Source organism: Microcebus murinus, chromosome 1 (genome assembly GCF_040939455.1).
Source record: "Microcebus murinus isolate Inina chromosome 1, M.murinus_Inina_mat1.0, whole genome shotgun sequence".
In the NCBI taxonomy this organism is placed as follows: domain Eukaryota; kingdom Metazoa; phylum Chordata; class Mammalia; order Primates; family Cheirogaleidae; genus Microcebus; species Microcebus murinus.
The window spans coordinates 44,200,221-44,218,145 of NC_134104.1; the positions used below are offsets into that span (position 1 = coordinate 44,200,221).

General features: G+C 37.1%; 1 protein-coding gene across 7 annotated transcripts in view; it reads left to right on the forward strand.

The window, feature by feature from the left end:
- ST3GAL6 (ST3 beta-galactoside alpha-2,3-sialyltransferase 6) overlaps positions 1-17,925 on the forward strand; it is a 61,488-nt gene that overhangs the window by 22,880 nt on the left and 20,683 nt on the right. For 3 of the 7 annotated variants that reach the window (XM_012743084.3, XM_012743087.3, XM_012743085.3), the window contains exons 2-4: positions 3,253-3,423; positions 14,664-14,763; positions 17,185-17,262. In XM_012743084.3, coding sequence (XP_012598538.1) covers positions 14,675-14,763; positions 17,185-17,262 — 167 coding nt within the window. In that variant the 5' untranslated portion in view covers positions 3,253-3,423; positions 14,664-14,674. Of the gene's footprint in view, positions 1-1,291; positions 2,867-3,252; positions 3,424-12,308; positions 12,408-14,663; positions 14,764-17,184; positions 17,263-17,425; positions 17,496-17,925 lie in introns of those variants that run through there. The other 4 variants (XM_012743088.3, XM_076001155.1, XM_012743090.3 and 1 more) reach the window with 4 other exon arrangements.

Consider the following 17,925-nt stretch of genomic DNA (forward strand, 5'->3'; position numbering starts at 1 on the left):
TATGAGGCTGGTTGGTGAGAGTTTATCGGGGTCGGGTATGCCAGTCTGTTATCAGCTTTGACATTGTGTGCTGTGTTTCTGTTTGAAGTGGAGTTTTTGAATAGTTACACAGCTTGACAGTACTTTTAAATTCTGTCTGCTTAACAGTCCATCGTGTCAGAGAAGACCAAGAGAACACTGAAGGAAGAAAACAGATTTTTTAATGAGGACTAGGAATTGCAATATTATCTTATTTTTGCTAAAGATGATTTGCTTGCTTTGTGATACGGCAATATCAACATTAAAGAAATTCGTTGTTCATCATCATTATAACACTCATAAGGACCACAAATATTTTAAATTAGAGGAAGAGGCAGGAAAGGTTGTATTACAGAAATGAAAGATGAAAAGCAAAAGCAGATACAATTCTTTTAGGCAGCAGTGAAACCTGGAAATAATGCCACTGAAGCGACTTATAAAGTAGCTTATATACTAGGGGAAAAGGGGCAGCTATTTAGTGATGTAGAAATTGTGAAAGGATGCACTGTCAAAGTTGTAAGATGCTTAGACCCTGATAACATTTCAAAGTACAAACAACTGCCTCTTTTAAGGGAAATATAATTGATCAGCAGCATGAATTAGCCTTCAACATAACAGAACTTCATGCAATACTTCAAAAGGAAAGTATATATTATTCAATCACTTTGAATGAATCAACTGAGAATACTGACTTAGCACAGGTTTGATACTGCATTTGGATCATAACAGAAACTTTTCTTTGCTATGAAGAGTTACTTTGGGCACTCTTATGAACTGAACACAGGGAATAGATATCTTTAACAACTTTCAAGATAGATGTCATGAAGTTGGACTAAATTTGGTAAATGAAGTGAGTGTATGTACAGAGAGTACACCTTCTGTACATTAAAACACCTCCTGTACATGACAGGAAAACATGAAGGGTTTGTTGCACAGATTAAAAAAGTATTAACAGGCCGGGCGCTGTGGCTCACGCCTGTAATCCTAGCTCTTGGGAGGCCGAGGCGGGCGGATTGCTCAAGGTCAGGAGTTCAAAACCAGCCTGAGCAAGAGTGAGACCCCGTCTCTACTATAAACAGAAAGAAATTAATTGGCCAACTGATATATATAAAAAATTAGCCGGGCATAGTGGCACATGCCTGTAGTCCCAGCTACTCGGGAGGCTGAGGCAGAAGGATCACTCGAGCCCAGGAGTTTGAGGTTGCTGTGAGCTAGGCTGACGCCATGGCACTCACTCTAGCCTGGACAACAAAGTGAGACTCTGTCTCAAAAAAAAAAAAAAAAAAAAAAGTATTAACAGATCTAGATGCTGTCATTTCTTTTCATTGTACAATTCTTTCACTGTCATCAGCAAAACCTCTGTGCTAAAGTTACTATTAATACTTTAAGTGACACTTTGCAACAAGTTATAAGTATTGTTAACTATATTTGTGCAAATACAACAGGGCATTGTCTGTTTTGTAACATGTTAAAGTTGAATGATGGGGTATTCAGTGTGGATTTGCCATATCATTCTAAAGTGCTTTGCTATCTCAGGGACAGGTGTTAGCCAAAATTTTATCTCTACTAGAACAGATAGTTAAATTTTATGAAGAACAGAATCAACAATGTGAATTATTGAAAGAAGATTTCTATAGGAATGCAATATTTCTCTGTGATATCATGTCGAATCAAAACTACTCGAATACTTCTTTGCAAGATAAAACTAAGTCTATATATGATATGTGGCCAAAAAAAAAAATAATTCAAGCATTTTGCAAAAAGCTATCTTTTTTCAAAACACTTATTCTTCAAAAAGAAATTTCAGATGAATATTTTCCCCAGTTAGCAAAGGTCACTGATGAGCAGGATGATATATGTGAATCATTTGAAGAATATGCAGCTGTTATAGACCTATTAATTGGAGAATGCAAAGAAATGTTCACTGACTTTGAGAATCATAACATCACTCTCAAATTAAAATTTCAGTCTCATCTAGTTGTTATCACCAAGGCACCTAAAGAACTACAAATGGAATTGATCGAACTCTCAGTAGATGACATTTTAAAGTCATTTGATGTTAAGAAAGATCCCATTGAAATATGGAAAAATACAGAATACCCACACCTTTGACAACATGCCTGAAAAATGCTTTCTTGCTTTTCAACCACTTATTGCTGTAAATCTACATTCTCCTACCTAAACCAAATCAAGGTGCCCTTAAGATCATAAATGACAGATACCCATCTAGATGATCAACTGATACTGTGGACCTCGATATCTCTTAGTTTGCCTGTACTTACATATTGGGTTGAACAAAAAATAGTATACTGTGATAATATGACTAAATTATGTGGGGAGCCTTAAAAGATAAGAGAGTTACCCTAATAAGGTCTATCTCAACTGCTTGTCCTTGAAGATGAGCATGTTGCCCTTTTTTTCTAGTATAAGGAAAGTATCTTTCATATGGGAATTTCATCTGCTTTTAAGAAACAGCCTAACAGTCAAAAATGATCTTGCACCTGCTGTTTTTCAAGTGCCTTCAATTTAAACAGTCAAAAATACCAGAATAGTGTATTTTAGTCACTTCAAGTGCATGCAGTTTTTGGGGGGTGTGTGTGTGTGTGTGTCAGGGTTAGTCTTGTGTAAGAAAAGCTGTAGCAGGAGCAGTTTGAGAATTTTTTTTTTTTAGTAAGCCCACAGCACATTCTTAAATTAGTTGCTCTTCTCAATAATTCACCCACACTTCCTTTTTCCTCACTCTCTTCTAGATATTTTTTTCTTTTCAACCTCCTCCTCATTCTCTCCTCTCCCTCTGTTCTCTTCATGTTTTGATGGTTTTCAGAGCAATAGCTCCTTCTCTCCTTCTGTATGTAACAATAAAGCTGTGTGTATGTGTGGAGAGAAGCTGAAAAATAAGACAGATGGTTCTTTTTTACCAGGTTGCTTTGGATCGATGAGCTGGATATGTTGTTATTTTCAAGGAGACTGAGTTGGATCCTTTGGAAAACTAGTCATGAATGACTGTAATGAGATATGTGCTATTGGTTTTGCTTTTGGGTTTTTTGCTTTGTGTTTGGTAATTTTACCATCCAGTAGAACATTTTTGGGGAAATTAGAAGTGAGTTTTTAGAAGATCAGAATACTAAAATAGTGTTTTCATTAAATACTGGTTTGTTTTTTTTAATGGCCTTAAATTTTTCTTGGGTAGCTGAGCCATTCTTAGACGTATGCTATCTTTGTATTTTATTTCAGTACTTGCTAGGGAAGAAGCTGCTTGCACAACCCTTCGGTCTTGGATAATTTCTGGTAGAGAAGCCCCCCAAATTTAGCAGACAGCGTCCTTTGGCATCCTGGTCCCCGCTTACTACATTCTTCACCTGCTGGAACAGAAGGCCTTTGGGAAACAGATTCCTAAAAGAGCAGGTAAGCAAAGGCAACACCACCATTGTCTCAGAGTCCTTAAATATTAAGTTTGAACACTTGAAATGTTTTTATACAATGTTTCTATCTCTAGTAGGTGATGTTAAAGTCCCCTTTCCTTCTGTGAATACAGCTGCCTGCCATTCTCCCTCTTACTAGTTTTACAGGTGGCCTGAGTACCTATAAGACTTTTAATGTAACGAGCATATGCTAAAGCTATTGGATTTTAAATATTTTTATTTTCAATCTGAACGGGCCTTCTTTGGGACTGTTCTAAGCCAAAATGTAAGTGAGTAGTAGTAAAACTCTTTTAAATTAACACTAGAACATTACATGCATCACAGATATTGTAGAAGTTCTACTATTATAATAAATAAGCTGTGTAAACTTGGGTGAGAGGCTTGTGTTCTTTAGGCCTTGTTTTCTCAGTAGAATTAATTCTAGTTCCTTCTCTGTCTCTAAATGCAACAATTAATAATAATTTCATTAAAGTACCTTGTAATTTTTTAGGCTTATTCTTCTTACTATTCCTGGAACCCCATGCAGAAATTTCAGACACCAGTGTATAATTTTGTTTTGAGAAAGCTCTGGAGCTCAAATGTCCATCAGGAATTAGCTACATGTTTTACCCATGAATCTACGTAGTCTTTCTGTTTCATTAAAGTTCATCAGAGAATAATTATTCTACTAGCAAATTTGTTACATTACAGTCTTGTTTGGAGATCTTTTCATGAAAGACAGTTACTGACTGGGAACGTTATGCTTTAGTGGCACTGGCAAATATGTAGATTCACAATGGTCTTGTGATTTAGTCCTAGGTGATCTCTTGAGCTCTTGCTTGTTCATACTGAGATTATTCATGACAGTTTAAAAGCCTGTCCTCAGCATAGACCTGAAACCCTGGACTTGCAGAACTCTTGAGTACCATGAATCTAGCCCAGAGGTTTCTTATTGACAGCAACATTTTAATTTAATGGAATCTGGGCTGTAATCATCTCAGTGATTCGTGGAGCTACCTTTCCTGTCGATCTTTCCATTTTCTGGCATCAAGAAGATGAAAGTATTTTGAGAGTCACATATTGATGAACATGGATTCTGATGTATGCCTGGGTTCAAGTCCCAGCTCTGCCACTTACTACTTGGGTATCCTGGGACAAATGATAACTTCTGTGTGATTTAGTGTCTTTATCTCTGTGATAGAGATGACAATAACACCTTTCTTAAGGGGTGGTTTTGAGGATTAAAAAAATTGTACATCTAAAGCATTTAGACCAGTTCTGTCACATAAGTGTTTAGTAAATTTTAACTATTTTTATTGCCATCTGTTGCACAGTGTTTATTCTTCTGCCTTCATTCTCTAGCTTAGGGTTGACAAATTCCAGACCTCATTCTTACCTTGTTAGACATTGTTGAGTTACCACAATGTTTGCTTCTAAGCCTGGGACACAATATGTGAATCTATCTCAACATTAAAATGGGTCCATATGAGAGTGGAAGATGAAAGCTATTGTCAGCTCAGGTATTTTATAGAGTTCTTCATTTTATTTTTTTTCTTTCAAGATATAATTTTGAAATGCCAATTACAAATTCAGGTTTTCTGTTTGTTTGTTTTTACTAAGTCTCAGAGCAGTTTTATTATGAAAAGCATAAAAAGGTGTGGTTTATATAACCAGAAATAGGGTCTGAGTTTGCCAATGAATTACTACTATTTTGAATGCCTTTCGTTTTATATTCAGAAGCAGATGAGTAAGACTTCCTGTCACAGATACTTTAAAATGTCAAAATGAATGTGCAGCAATAATAGCACAGTAATGTAAACTTAATTTTATGATGCTATTATTAGCACACAATGTCATGAGCTCTTTAGCATCTCTACCAGGATATTATGAAGCTAGTTTTGGGGGAGGGCGTGGTGTGTGGCCAGCTAATATTTCACTTGTTTTAAAAGAAGAATTAAAACAAGATTACCTTACCATATGTCAGATACTTATCTTAGTGTTTTAGAAATAGCTCTATTAGGTACCATTATTATCTCCCATTTTATAGCTGAGGAAGCTGAAATATGAAGAGGTTAAGCAAATTCCTAGGGTGATACAACTAGTCAGTGGGAAGAGCTAAGACTCAAACTCAGGGGGTCTGATTACAAAGGGAGGAAGCAATCTTAACACCTAATTATGCTGCTGCCTACAAAGAATAAATTGCATGAAGAGGATGATGAAAAGTAAGATGGCAGAACAAAATTGTAGAAGACTTAAATGCTAGGCTAAGTGACAAGATATGAGCTGCACTTTGAAGATTTTATGCCAGATACAGCATGTGGGCTGGTTTAAAGGGAAGAAAGATTATAGATTACTGCCAGTTGCTAAGGGGAAGAAGTAATGAGAACATGGGTTTAGGAAACAGGATTAAGATAACAGCTTGAGAACACCTGTATTTAGGTGGGTGGAGGAGGAAGGGGAAATCTAGAAGCACAGGCTGAGAAGTTAGCGATGTGAGGCCCAGGCCAGTGCAGTGACCCCAAAGGGAAGATGGTTCAGGAATTGAAAACCACAGAGATCAGAAAGGATTGGAACAGAACCAAGATGTGTGGGGGTTTAGAGATATTAATTAATTCATTCCTTTATTGACTTGTTTAATTACTCATTGAATAAGTAAATAGTTCTGTGCACGCATGATAAGACAGGAATTGTGCTGGAGGGGAACCCAGATAAAAATGCTCTCTCATGCCACACACTCTGCTACTTATTAGCAAGATCGTCTTTGACAAGTGCTTTAATATTTCTAAATCTTGGCTGCCTTTTCTGTAATATAGTACATAAGACCTCACTCTTGTCTAAATGCCCTCAACTCTTGTGGTCTTTCCAGCTCTAAGATTTGCAATTCTTGAGTCCAAGTTGTGAGCAGCAATAATTGGAAATATTGTAAACAGTTGGCGGTCATGTCATTGGCACTTGTAGGTGAATCCAAGAGATGCAGAATGAAGTGTGTGTCTCGTAGGTCAGGGGTCCCTAAACTATGATGAGTTGTATAATTGCTTCATTATGTATTACAATGTAATAACAATAGAAATAAAGTGCACAATAAATACAATGCGCTTGAATCATCTCGAAACTATCCTCCCCTTTCCCCAGCCCATGGAAAAATTGTCTTCCATGAAAATGGTCCCTGGTGCCAAAAAGGTTAGGGACTGCAGCTGGAGGTGTAATGTGAATGGAGAAGCCCCACATCTTTTCTCTCACAAATGGCAGTAGTCATAGTGATACTGATAATAGATGAAAGGACATGACTGGAAATAATATAGGAAGGGCAGTGACCAGGGAACTTACAAAGAACCACAAACATGCCCTAGAATGGTGAGGGAACTTTTTCTTAAAGCCACTTATTTTCAAAGAGAGTCTGACTAGATTCTTCAGAGAAAATTCTATTGATTGAAAAATTTAAAAAGTCAAGCTCTAAAGACTTTTAAAAGATGTAGCATCGAACTTAGAGTGAACTTCCAGTTCCCCTCAAAAGCTATGTTTTCTGTGAAGCCTTGATCCTCTCAGTTGAATGCAGTTCCTCTTTCCTCTGAGCCTTAGCCAGCAGTACATCTCAAACACACGGATCACCAGGGTGTCTGGCTAACATGCAGGTCCTGACTCAGTGGATCAAAGAGAGGGCCTGAGAGTCAGCATTTCTATCCCCTCCCCAAGTGATGCCAATTCTCTTGATCCATGGACCACACTTCGAGTAGCAGGGGTCTAAAATATTTTGCTTTACTTCTCATAACAGATAATCAAAATAATTTAAAAACAGTATAACTTAGTTCCCTTGCCAGACTGTGAGCTCTATTCCCCACATCCTAGAGTACATATGCATTAGGAAATGCTTGATTAAGAGATTCTTACATTCTTACAAATGTGATTTGTATTTATTCCATAGCATCAGTAATTAGAATTGCTATTGGTAGGGCCTTTTTCATTTTAAACTGAAATAAATTTGCTATTCAAACTAGCCACTAGAATGTAATATAAAGTTTTCATATAAAGTTCAATATTATTTACTATATGACCCCTGAAAATATATATCCACTCAAAGAGTTGTTCTTGAATGTTCAATGCAGCTTTATTTATAATAACCAAAAATTGCAGAGAAATAAAATGTCTATTTTCTGGTAAATTGATAAATGAGTTGTGGGATAGCCATCCAATACAATACTATTAATAGTTAGCAATAAAAAAGAATGAACTCTTAGTATAAGCAACAATTTGGACAATTTTTTTCAAAAGCAATATGTTAATTGAAAGAAGCCAGAAATAAGATATATACTGTATGATTCAATTTATATAAAACTTTAGAGAAAACAAAACTATAGTGATAGATTAGGTTGCTAGGGGCCAAGAAGTAGGGGAAAGGGATTTACTGTGAAGAAAAACAAAGGAACTTTTGGGGTTGATGGAAATGCTTAGAATGATAACTTTGAAGGGTTATTGCCTGATTTTGTACATTTTCCAAAATTCATCAAATAGTACACTTAAAAGCAGTGAATTTTATTGCACAAAATTATCTCAATAGTTATCACCATGTTAACAATAACTAATACTTCTTGGAGATTGGCATCTTATCAGTAGGATGTTAATATAAGGAAGTAGAGAAAATTTTAACCATAAGAGAAGAAATGTGCCCCGGAAGAAAATATGAAAAAATAATAGGAACATCAGAAGTTCCCTTAAAAGCTTCTTTGTGTATTTGCAATGGAGCTTGGTCTAATGGGCGAGGTCTTGAAAACAGGAACTCTAGTTCATTGATTTTTGCTGTGCAGTACAGTTGCTATTAGTTGAATGATTTTACTGTGTCCGGCTGTGCTATTAAAAAACAAAATTCTGCTGAAAAGCCATTTCTGTCTTTTTTATATTCTTTGTAGTGAGCACTCCCCATTTTCAGGGGAGGATTTGATAATTTGCCTTGATAGTGAGTGCTTAGCTTTAACTAAGTGAAAATGTCTGTCTACACATGCTAAGGCTGAAATCTAGCAAAAGCACAGGCTTTCTTGAAAAACTGAGAGGGTGTGTATACCTGTAGCAACCAGCTTCATATAATTGTATTAGTGGAAGAATTGGGGGAGTGAAGGGAAAGAAAATAAGTTACTTATGTTCCTCTTCTGCCATATAGAAAGAAACAGTTATATATTTAGAAATCATTCAGAATTTATATAGTTGGTCCAATTTTTTAAAACTATACAACACTGTTATTTTTGGAGGGGAGCCTAAATCAAATTATAATTTTCTATTAATTTACTCAGTAATGTCACAGTATTTTTCTTGATTTGTATTAAACAGCAGTAGCTTATAACTTCAGATTTAAATTTAGTCTTTTCAGGTATAATTGTTTACATACTATAAACATATTGCATATTGTTTAAATCTGTATGTGCTAGTCTTTAAATCTTTAATTATGGCCTATTGAGAATTTTTTAGTCTTTCCAGCAGAAAATCCCAACAACCAAATTACTGATTCCTTAAGATTTTTCTCTTTAATTGTGAGATGAATAGTTTTTTAATGTTATAATGTTCTAAGTATTTGTTAAATGCATACATCGAATGGATATCATCCCCTTGTATTAAGTGAATATATTAATTCACACTGTTATAGTTAACAATATTCTAGTCTATCATTAAGCACAATTTAAAAATGTGGCTTTGAAATCAGAGAGATCTCAATTTGAATTCTGGCTACTGCTCTGAGTATTAAACATCGCTAGCATGAGGATGATAATACCCTTGATTTCATCATTCTGTGGAAGAGGGCTTGGTACCATACTGGGCATTTAGTAAGTGCTTAATAATATGTGATATTATTTACATGATCATTGCTGCCAGAGGGTGGAAGTCCTCAGTATATAAATGATGCTGCCCCCATTCGTTTGGCCCATCTAATTAGCAATAAAGACCAATTTAAAAAAGGAGTAGTTAATGAGGTGAAGAAGACTGAGGCCTTTGCATCTGTCACTGTGGGTCCCTGTGTGTCTCTATTAATGCTTGACATGTTTGAAGATGGCTAGGTCTGGGAGGCTTAGGCTTAGGGTACCTGTGGGATTGGACTAAAATCCCTAGACATTGATGGGTGGCTAGAGCTGGAGGATCTGTTCTAGGTTTGTTCAATTGGGCACATGGTTGCAGATGATAATCGCAAACTGAGCAGTAAGCACAAAGAGGAAGGAAGGCAGGCTGTAAGATCTGTTGGCTATGTTCCACACAGTCTCAAGTGTGTATCATTGTGAACTGAGAACTGGCAGAGACCTGGATAGACAAGGGCCTGTCCAAGGGCTACCTGGGAAAGGCATGGAGGCGAGCCATGAACAAGGGCACCTGTCTAAGGGGAAAGTCATGGTTGAAATCTAGCTGCTGCTGAGATATTAGACATTAGATGCCCACAGGCTGTGCACAGCTAGAGAGGGTATTCTTTTGTAATTTGCACAAAGATGGAAGTTATTGGGTATTAGTATTGAACAGCAGCTTGCTGGGCGTGAGAGAAGACCTAGTTGCAGAAAGAGTAGGACATCTGTCACTGAGGAAGCAGGGAGCACAGGGGCCTAACCACAGAGTGAATGGGGACATGGTTTAGGATTTTAGTGACTGAAAAATTGGAAGTTTGGCTTCGAGCTGATGGGGTGGCTAGGAGAGAGAAGAATGAAAACACTGGAAAACTATGCTATAATTTAAGGACCTAGCAGCAGGGACCCAGGTCCAGTGGATGAAATGTCCTAGGTCACCATGGGATGCATGGAACCTGACCAAATTGTTGAGCTGCCACTCAAGGGCTCCTGAGGCTCCTTTCCTCGGGCCAGGATCAGTCCCCGTGCTCAGGGTGGCTGAGTCTGCAGCCAGGTTGAGGCAAAATGGAGAACAGAGAAGCCAGGCATGTGGGGTCCATGTGTGCTCAGCATCTGGAAAAGAGAACACCATGGGTGTTTCTTCCGTGGTGTTGTACGATACTGATTGAGATGCCCATAGGGGTTTTTATACCTGGTGAGTAGAACAGTGTTTACACAATGATTGCTGATCATGCTTTTTTTTCTAGCTGGTTGGAAAAACAAGCTCCCTTTGGTTTGAAAAAGCATTAGGACAGTCTTAAAAAAAAACAAAACTTACCATTTTTCAACTGTCATTCCATAGGGTTTATTTTGTTTTACAAACGATACTGGCATGGCTGGGAAGAGCAGCATTGGGAAGAGGGCCTGTGCTCCTGTGTGAAGCTCACATCTGGGGGCAGGTAGTATAATGCGTGGGCTCTGCCCTGATAGATTTGGGTTTGAGTCCTGGTTCTGCTATTTGTCAGGTCAGGGAAGTTATTGCTTCTCTCAGAGTTTGTTTCCTCACCTGTAAAATGGAAATTGTAAGTTTACTGCATTGTTCACAAGGTGGCTGTCAGAATGATGTACACCAAAAGCATTTATCACCTGTGTTGGCACATGCTAAGCACTCATGCATCTTAATAATTCTAGTCAGCCATTATCCATTGGGCATTTGCCATGTGCTAGGCATTTAGGGTAAAAAAAAAAAATAGTACAAAGCATCTAGTCATGGGATCTGTAACTATGTTTAACTATCAACTCAGCATCTCCTATGTGGCAGGTGTTGTTAGAAGTATGGAAATAAAATGATAGAGAAGACAGTACCTGTTTCTCATGGTACTTGCAGTCTCATTGGGATAATTATTATAACATTTGTTATGGTCTCTTTCAGCAAATCCATTAATTCTTTTTTTTTTTTTTTTTTTTGAGACAGAGTCTCGCTTTGTTGTCCAGGCTAGAGTGAGTGCCGTGGCGTCAGCCTAGCTCACAGCAACCTCAAACTCCTGGGCTTGAGTGATCCTTCTGCCTCAGCCTCCCGAGTAGCTGGGACTACAGGCATGCGCCACCATGCCCGGCTAATTTTTTATATATATATCAGTTGGCCAATTAGTTTCTTTCTATTTATAGTAGAGACGGGGTCTCGCTCTTGCTCAGGCTGGTTTTGAACTCCTGACCTTGAGCAATCCGCCCGCCTCGGCCTCCCAAGAGCTAGGATTACAGGCGTGAGCCACAGCGCCCGGCCTCATTAATTCTTTTTTTCTTCCATAGTTCTGTTGCATATCTTAGAGCAGTGATCCTCAAAATCTAGTGTGTGTAACAATCCAATTGGAGGATGCATGTTTAAATGCACATTCCTGAAATCCAGAGATTCAGGTCAAGTAGAGACTCCAGAATGTACATGTTAAGAAGCCCCCGGCTGGTGTTGAACCAGCCCTAGAGCCACCCCCTCCTTTCACCAATGTCTGAAGTTACCCTTCCAGAACTCAAGATGCCAAAGGACACTATAAGGAAGTTTTAGATTAGAATTTTCTCTTTTGAGTTCCCCTCATGCCACTTGTCTTGAGAGACAGGATGACACCACGAATAGAACTCCGAGAAGGAAATGGTCAGACCATGCATCTATTTCTGTTTCCCTTGAACTGCGTGACCCGAGACTACTCAACCTTAGAATCCTTCAGTTTCCTCATTCGTCAAGAGAATACTTGTACACCCATTTAATGAGCTTATTTTGAGCCTTAAGTGGAATGATGGACATAAAACCTTTTTACAGCTCCACCCTGTTGGAGCTCCAACCTTTTGTAAATAAGTATACTTTTTATATTTATAAAAGTAAATAAAATATACTTTTATATTAAAGAGAAGGAAAAACTATTGACAAGATTGAGCATAATTCGACATGTGTAGATTATTTGTATATGGGGTTAGATATCTTAGTTTGAGAAGAAATGAACATTTGTTCTCTGCCATCAGTCCTCTTCCTCACTGCCCTTTACTCACTTTTGATCATTTTGGGACTTAAACTTTGTAACGGATATTTTACGGATTCTGGTTTTAGGAGCATCTGCGTCAGTCATGTTTAATGTCAAGATCTTGAAACCTGTTTGTGTTGGTAATTGAAGCTATATTGAAGGACCTTCTGTCTTTTTAAAAGCAGGTACCCTATATTTCATTCTAACTGGTTTTTCTTTGAATGATTTTGCTCAAAACAAAATGGTCCTTCCGTTTATAGAATTTCAATTAGGTAATTTGTTTATTTGCGGAAGCTTCTTCCTGTGCGCAAGAGGAACCATACTCGTTTATCACGAGGATATGCTGCTTGGCCCCAGTCTTCTTTGCAACTTGAATATTGGAGCTTTGTATTGCCGGTGAAATACAAGAGAATGGCTAAGCTTCTTAAATGTTTTTCAGGTGGTGTGTGCAATGGCTGTTCAAGAGAGGGTTTGGTTTACTTTTTGAAGGAAAACCACTTCTTTGTTTTCAGTTAAGCCACATTACTAATGCATGAAAAACAACAAAACAATAGGAAAAACCTTGCTAACCCATGCCTCCATCCTCTGTAAAATAATACATTGCCTAAAGAGTATGTTTTGGGGGATGGATGAGCAAATTGAATGGTACATACTGAGTTCTTTCTCTAGACTTTCATACACTGCTTTATCTTAGAAGTAAATGTATTTTTTAAAAATTTACTGATACTGATAAGTTGTATCCTTGTTGGATATTTGCATAAATGATGTATTCTTAGTGGAGCCTTAACTGTTTAATTTGAGCATTTAAGCAAAATATTTGGTAACTATTTTGGCCTATGGTAAACTGCCTTCCAGGACAGTTTAATAACCCAAAGAGGTAGATGGTGTGCTCTCACTTGTAGATATGTGAGGACACTTAGGTCAGAAGAGGCAAACTGATTTAGTTAAGTTGCCCCAAGTTTTATGTGGAGTTGGCCTGTGATTCAGGTCTTCTGATTTCCAACCAGTGTTGACTCTTCACAGGGATTGGAAGTATGTGGAAACAAAAGATTGCTAATTTACTTGTTTATTTGCTTTCTCCTGGCATAGCCTTCATTTCTAACTAATTTTTAATTGTGCATATGGGGGTGGTGGCTGTCTTAATAGCAGTGAGAAGCAACAGCTGACATCAATCTACAAACAATCTTAACCAGATAATCGCTGCAGTTTAGGACTGCTTAGCAAACAGCCCCCATGCTTCTTAGTTCCAAAGGGTCTCAACTCTAAGAAAGCCCAGCACAATTAGGATATTGGTGAATATGACCCCATGCTATCAAGAAAAGCTTAAATTATGTTTAGTATATTCTACTTATGAAGGCAAGGGAGTAGTTTAAGATTTCCATTTGTACTTATTTACCATTAAAAGGGAGGGAATGTTACATTATTTGGAAATGTATCCAACCAGACTAGCATGCCCTGATTGAGGTCAATAGATATGGACAAGAGTGAGAGGAGTGGTACATGCAGTTGTTGATAAGGGAGGCAGAGAAATAGTATACCTGTTTAAAGTCACATGCATTGAAATAGAAGATCTATTATGGAACCATATGTTAAATTTGTCTTTTGCATTTCATTACATATGAAAGTGGAAACTGCATATTTATCTTTGAAGCAAAGAGAAAACTAAACAAACATGTTTTAAGACATTTTTAAAAATATATTCTACAAAGCTTTTTTTTTTTTTTTTTGCATTTACATTCTAGAAAGGATTATGTCCAGGGTTTTGTCTATCTGCAAATGTGCAACAAACAATACTGTCAGTCTAATACAAAAACAAGCAAGTAATTATCTGAATATACCTGTGCTATGATGTTGAAAAATCAAATAAGTGGATGTAAAAGTGTATAAAAATTGAGAATGTGGGAAATATTTTTCAGTACCTTTTTCCTCAGTTTTTCAAAATTAGAATAAGGATATATAAAAATTATAATCTATAACATTTAGAAGTCATTTCAAGCACTGAGAAATGAAATGCTTATTCACATCTTAAGGCATATGATTAAGGCATATAATTCTCCCTTTCTATTAAAAGGGAGAAAGATATTTTTTAATGTTTATGAGAAAAAGTTTTGGATATAGAATAGATGTATAAAATTTTGTTCTGAAGGGATTGTTTCCTCTTTCTTACATAATGTGAGAAAGTGGTAGGGAAGCCCCTAGCTTTGAAACCATTAAACTGTTTATTGGCCTAAATTGCATCACGTTGTGCTGATTGATAAGAGGAGAGACAGGAAAAGACCATTCTCTTTCTGCACAGTTAATGTTTTCAAAATTATAGGCTTATATCTTTTTTCTACTGTTCTTTATATGTTTATTCACTAATGCTTATATTAGAGTCATTGTGAAAATCCATCTGTATAACAATTTTGCCTTTTCTTTGAACTTCACTCCTTCTGTCTCAGGTGGGCCAGCCATGAGAGGATACCTCCTGGTCATATTCCTGAGTGCTGTCTTCCTCTATTATGTGCTGCACTGTATATTGTGGGGAACAAATGTCTATGGGTAAGTTTCATTTTTCCTATTTAAAAATAACTCCCAAACTAGTCTTTCACACAAACCCACAAATTCTATTAGAGGGGACTATTTTAAAAAAAGAAAACTGTAACATTTTGAATATTTTCTAGCTTTCCATTATAAATTGGGTTTTTACCTTTCTAGTATCCTATAGATTGTATCTCTAACAATTTAAAAACTGATAAGCAACAACCTACTTTTATTGACTCTGCAGTGAAGCAGTGGTGTTGACCATCTTAGGGATATGACATTCTTTATTTATACAGTAGTTCATCTCCTTAAATTAATGGAGTAATTCTCAGACTCCATGGTGCTCGATTTTTAGAACTTAAAATGCTTGAATAAGACATTGTTGATAAAATATAGATGTTACACATGGTTTCCTTTGCTTAGAATATTTGGTGAATGATGACATATATATCTTTTGAAATAGCTTTGACTTAAAATGTCACATGTAAAACTTTGGTGGGGCACAGATAGTTTTGCTGCAGATAAAGCCTCTGTAATAAGGTTTTTTGCCAATTCTCATTGCCAATCCTTTGGCTAGGAAAGAAAGTTTTGATGACCTTTACATCCTGAATAGGTGATAGCACATTATAAAATAGATCACATGATAACTAACTGTCTTAGAAAAAGAATCAGTAATTTTTGCCAGTGTTTCAGTAGTAGATCTTAGATCATGTTTCTAGCTTGTACTTACTAGGTTAAAAAAAATAGATACTTTTGCATTTAATCCATTACTGGTTGATTGAAAAATATTTGTAATGCTTTCCGTGGAAGGAAGTTAGGAACGGTCACTGGAAAAATACCCAGTGCCAGGTAGCTGGGTTTGGTCCTCAAGTTTTAGGCTTTGGACTTAAGTATTGGGCTAGAGAACTCTGAAGTCTGATTATAACACTAAATGAGGATCTGTCTCTCCATCTCTGCCACATTCTCTGTCCCACAGTAGTGGAAGACAAAAGCGGGAAAGAAAATAAAACACCAGATTGCTACTTTCCTACAAATCGTATTGTGGTCACAGGGAAAATGATAAAGCAGATCATGAAAAGGGTCTAAGTTCAGCACAGTGTTTCATCATCAGGATTTGAGGAGTGACCTAAGCTAACACATTACTCCAGTAACAGCAAGTGCCATGGGAAATGACCTCAGATGAGTGTTCATGCAATGAACTTCTTCCGTAAAAACTGAATGCTAATTGTCTTTTTTTAAAAAGCCAAAGTTTGTCTTCACAATATCCTAAATAGTTTGTTTTCTATATTTTAATGACATGAGACATCAAATATATTATACCTTATTTTGTTCTCCAAATATAATTTAGCTTTTATGGCCTGACATGCCAGTCTACATATTTGTGGATCTTCCTTACCTATAAGGCGAGGGGTGCTTGCCATTCAGGGTATTCACAAAATAGGTTTCCCTGCATAAGGACTTTACTAGCCTCATAGTTCAAAAACCTAGCAGTTCTAACTATGTGGATTTTGTACCCCAAAATTGAAAATTGTGTCCGTGAAGTGTCTAGGCTATTTCTTTCAGTTTGAATTCTGCTATTTATAGAAAAAAATTGATGAGTTTTCTTTGTATACCAGTTCTTTACAGAATTCATGATCATTATTAATAAGTTCTTTAGCATTAGCCTGTTCTCTTTTTTCCTGGCCAAGTCTGGATCCTGCCACCCTCCACCCCTTCTGTTTATTTTCCTTGTCCCGCTCTGTCATGTTTCACAATACCTTTTTAAATTGTGGAGACAAGCACTCCATTTAAGAAACACACAAGGGCCTAATCTGTGCCAGGAATAAAGTAGATTTGGATACGACTCTAAATAGTGTCTTTGCAGAGTCCCTGGGATCACAAGTAAAGAGTCTATGGAACCTTACCTTCATAAAAAAGTAGATAGTGAAAAAAAAAGAATATAAATTTAATTAATTTAAATATATAGAGAGAGCCTATGGAACCTGCTCCAGCCAGGTGTTTCTGTGGTGGATACTGCTGGTTTCTGTGGTAGGTGTTCCCAGGTGTGGCATGGAAGATATAGATGGCCGTGTGCACCTGCCATGAGTGTGGTTTCTGAGACTTCCATAAAGCAAGCCTGGTTGTGGCTTCTGCCATGTATTAATAGTAATCCTGGCCCTTCTCTGAAGGTCCTTTGAATCACTGCTCTTTAAATGACTTCTGGGTTAATAATCACCTCAGCCTTTTCCACTCTGCTTTGCCTTACGTCCACAAATCCTCAGGTGTGTGCAGGACTTGGAGAAGAACGTACTGTCAAACCTCAGGGGCTTTGGGGAGGATTTTTATTTGCTGCCTGAGAAGCCTCTCGGTGGCGGCCTTCGTGGGTTCCCAGGGCATTTGCTTCCCTTTGGGCAGGCTGCCCGGTTCTGGTTTCTGACTGACACTATTTTTGTCTCCTAGGGTACCACCTGTGGAAATGAAACGGAGAAATAAGATCCAGCCTTGTTTATCAAAGCCAGCTTTTGCCTCTTTGCTGAGGTAAAAATATATCCCCAAAAAGTAGCATACAAAATGTTTGCCATGTGTTTGTAATCATTTTCTGCACTTGTTTACGTTTTTCACACAAATCTTAGCAGTGTAAAGTGGACCCCCCTATATTTAAGGTAAAGCTTGAATATCCTGTCTCTTTTTGTGATTTTAGTCAGAGCTCTGCATATATTTTAAGAAAAGGCATTGAAGAACTCAGTGAAACCAGTATTCTTTTCACACAGGTGAGGCTAGAGAGGTCTATTTGTGTTTGATCATAAAAAAGTGAACTGTTCTTTAGGGCTTTATTTTTCCCACTTGTTGTTCCCAAGTTATTATTTGCCCTTATTATTTTGTGGTTTCTTCTCCCTTGCCTCTAGGTTAAACTTTATGATTGGAAATTTCCTTGACTTTTATTAACTTTTAATGAGCTACATAGAATACAAATAATGATTATTATACATAGAATATAAATAGTGATTGTTCATTGTGGTTGTCAGGACTTGTAGAGAATTTACTCTTCTCTCCACAAAAGTTCTTTTCTTCTGTCACTGCAACTTTGGACAGATTGCTGGTGAAAATGCTTTTAGATTACAAGAAATAAATGACTGTTCTAGGCATGTTTAATGGTATAAAATCGGCACAGCTGTTCAGTATTTTTTCTGCTAAACATTA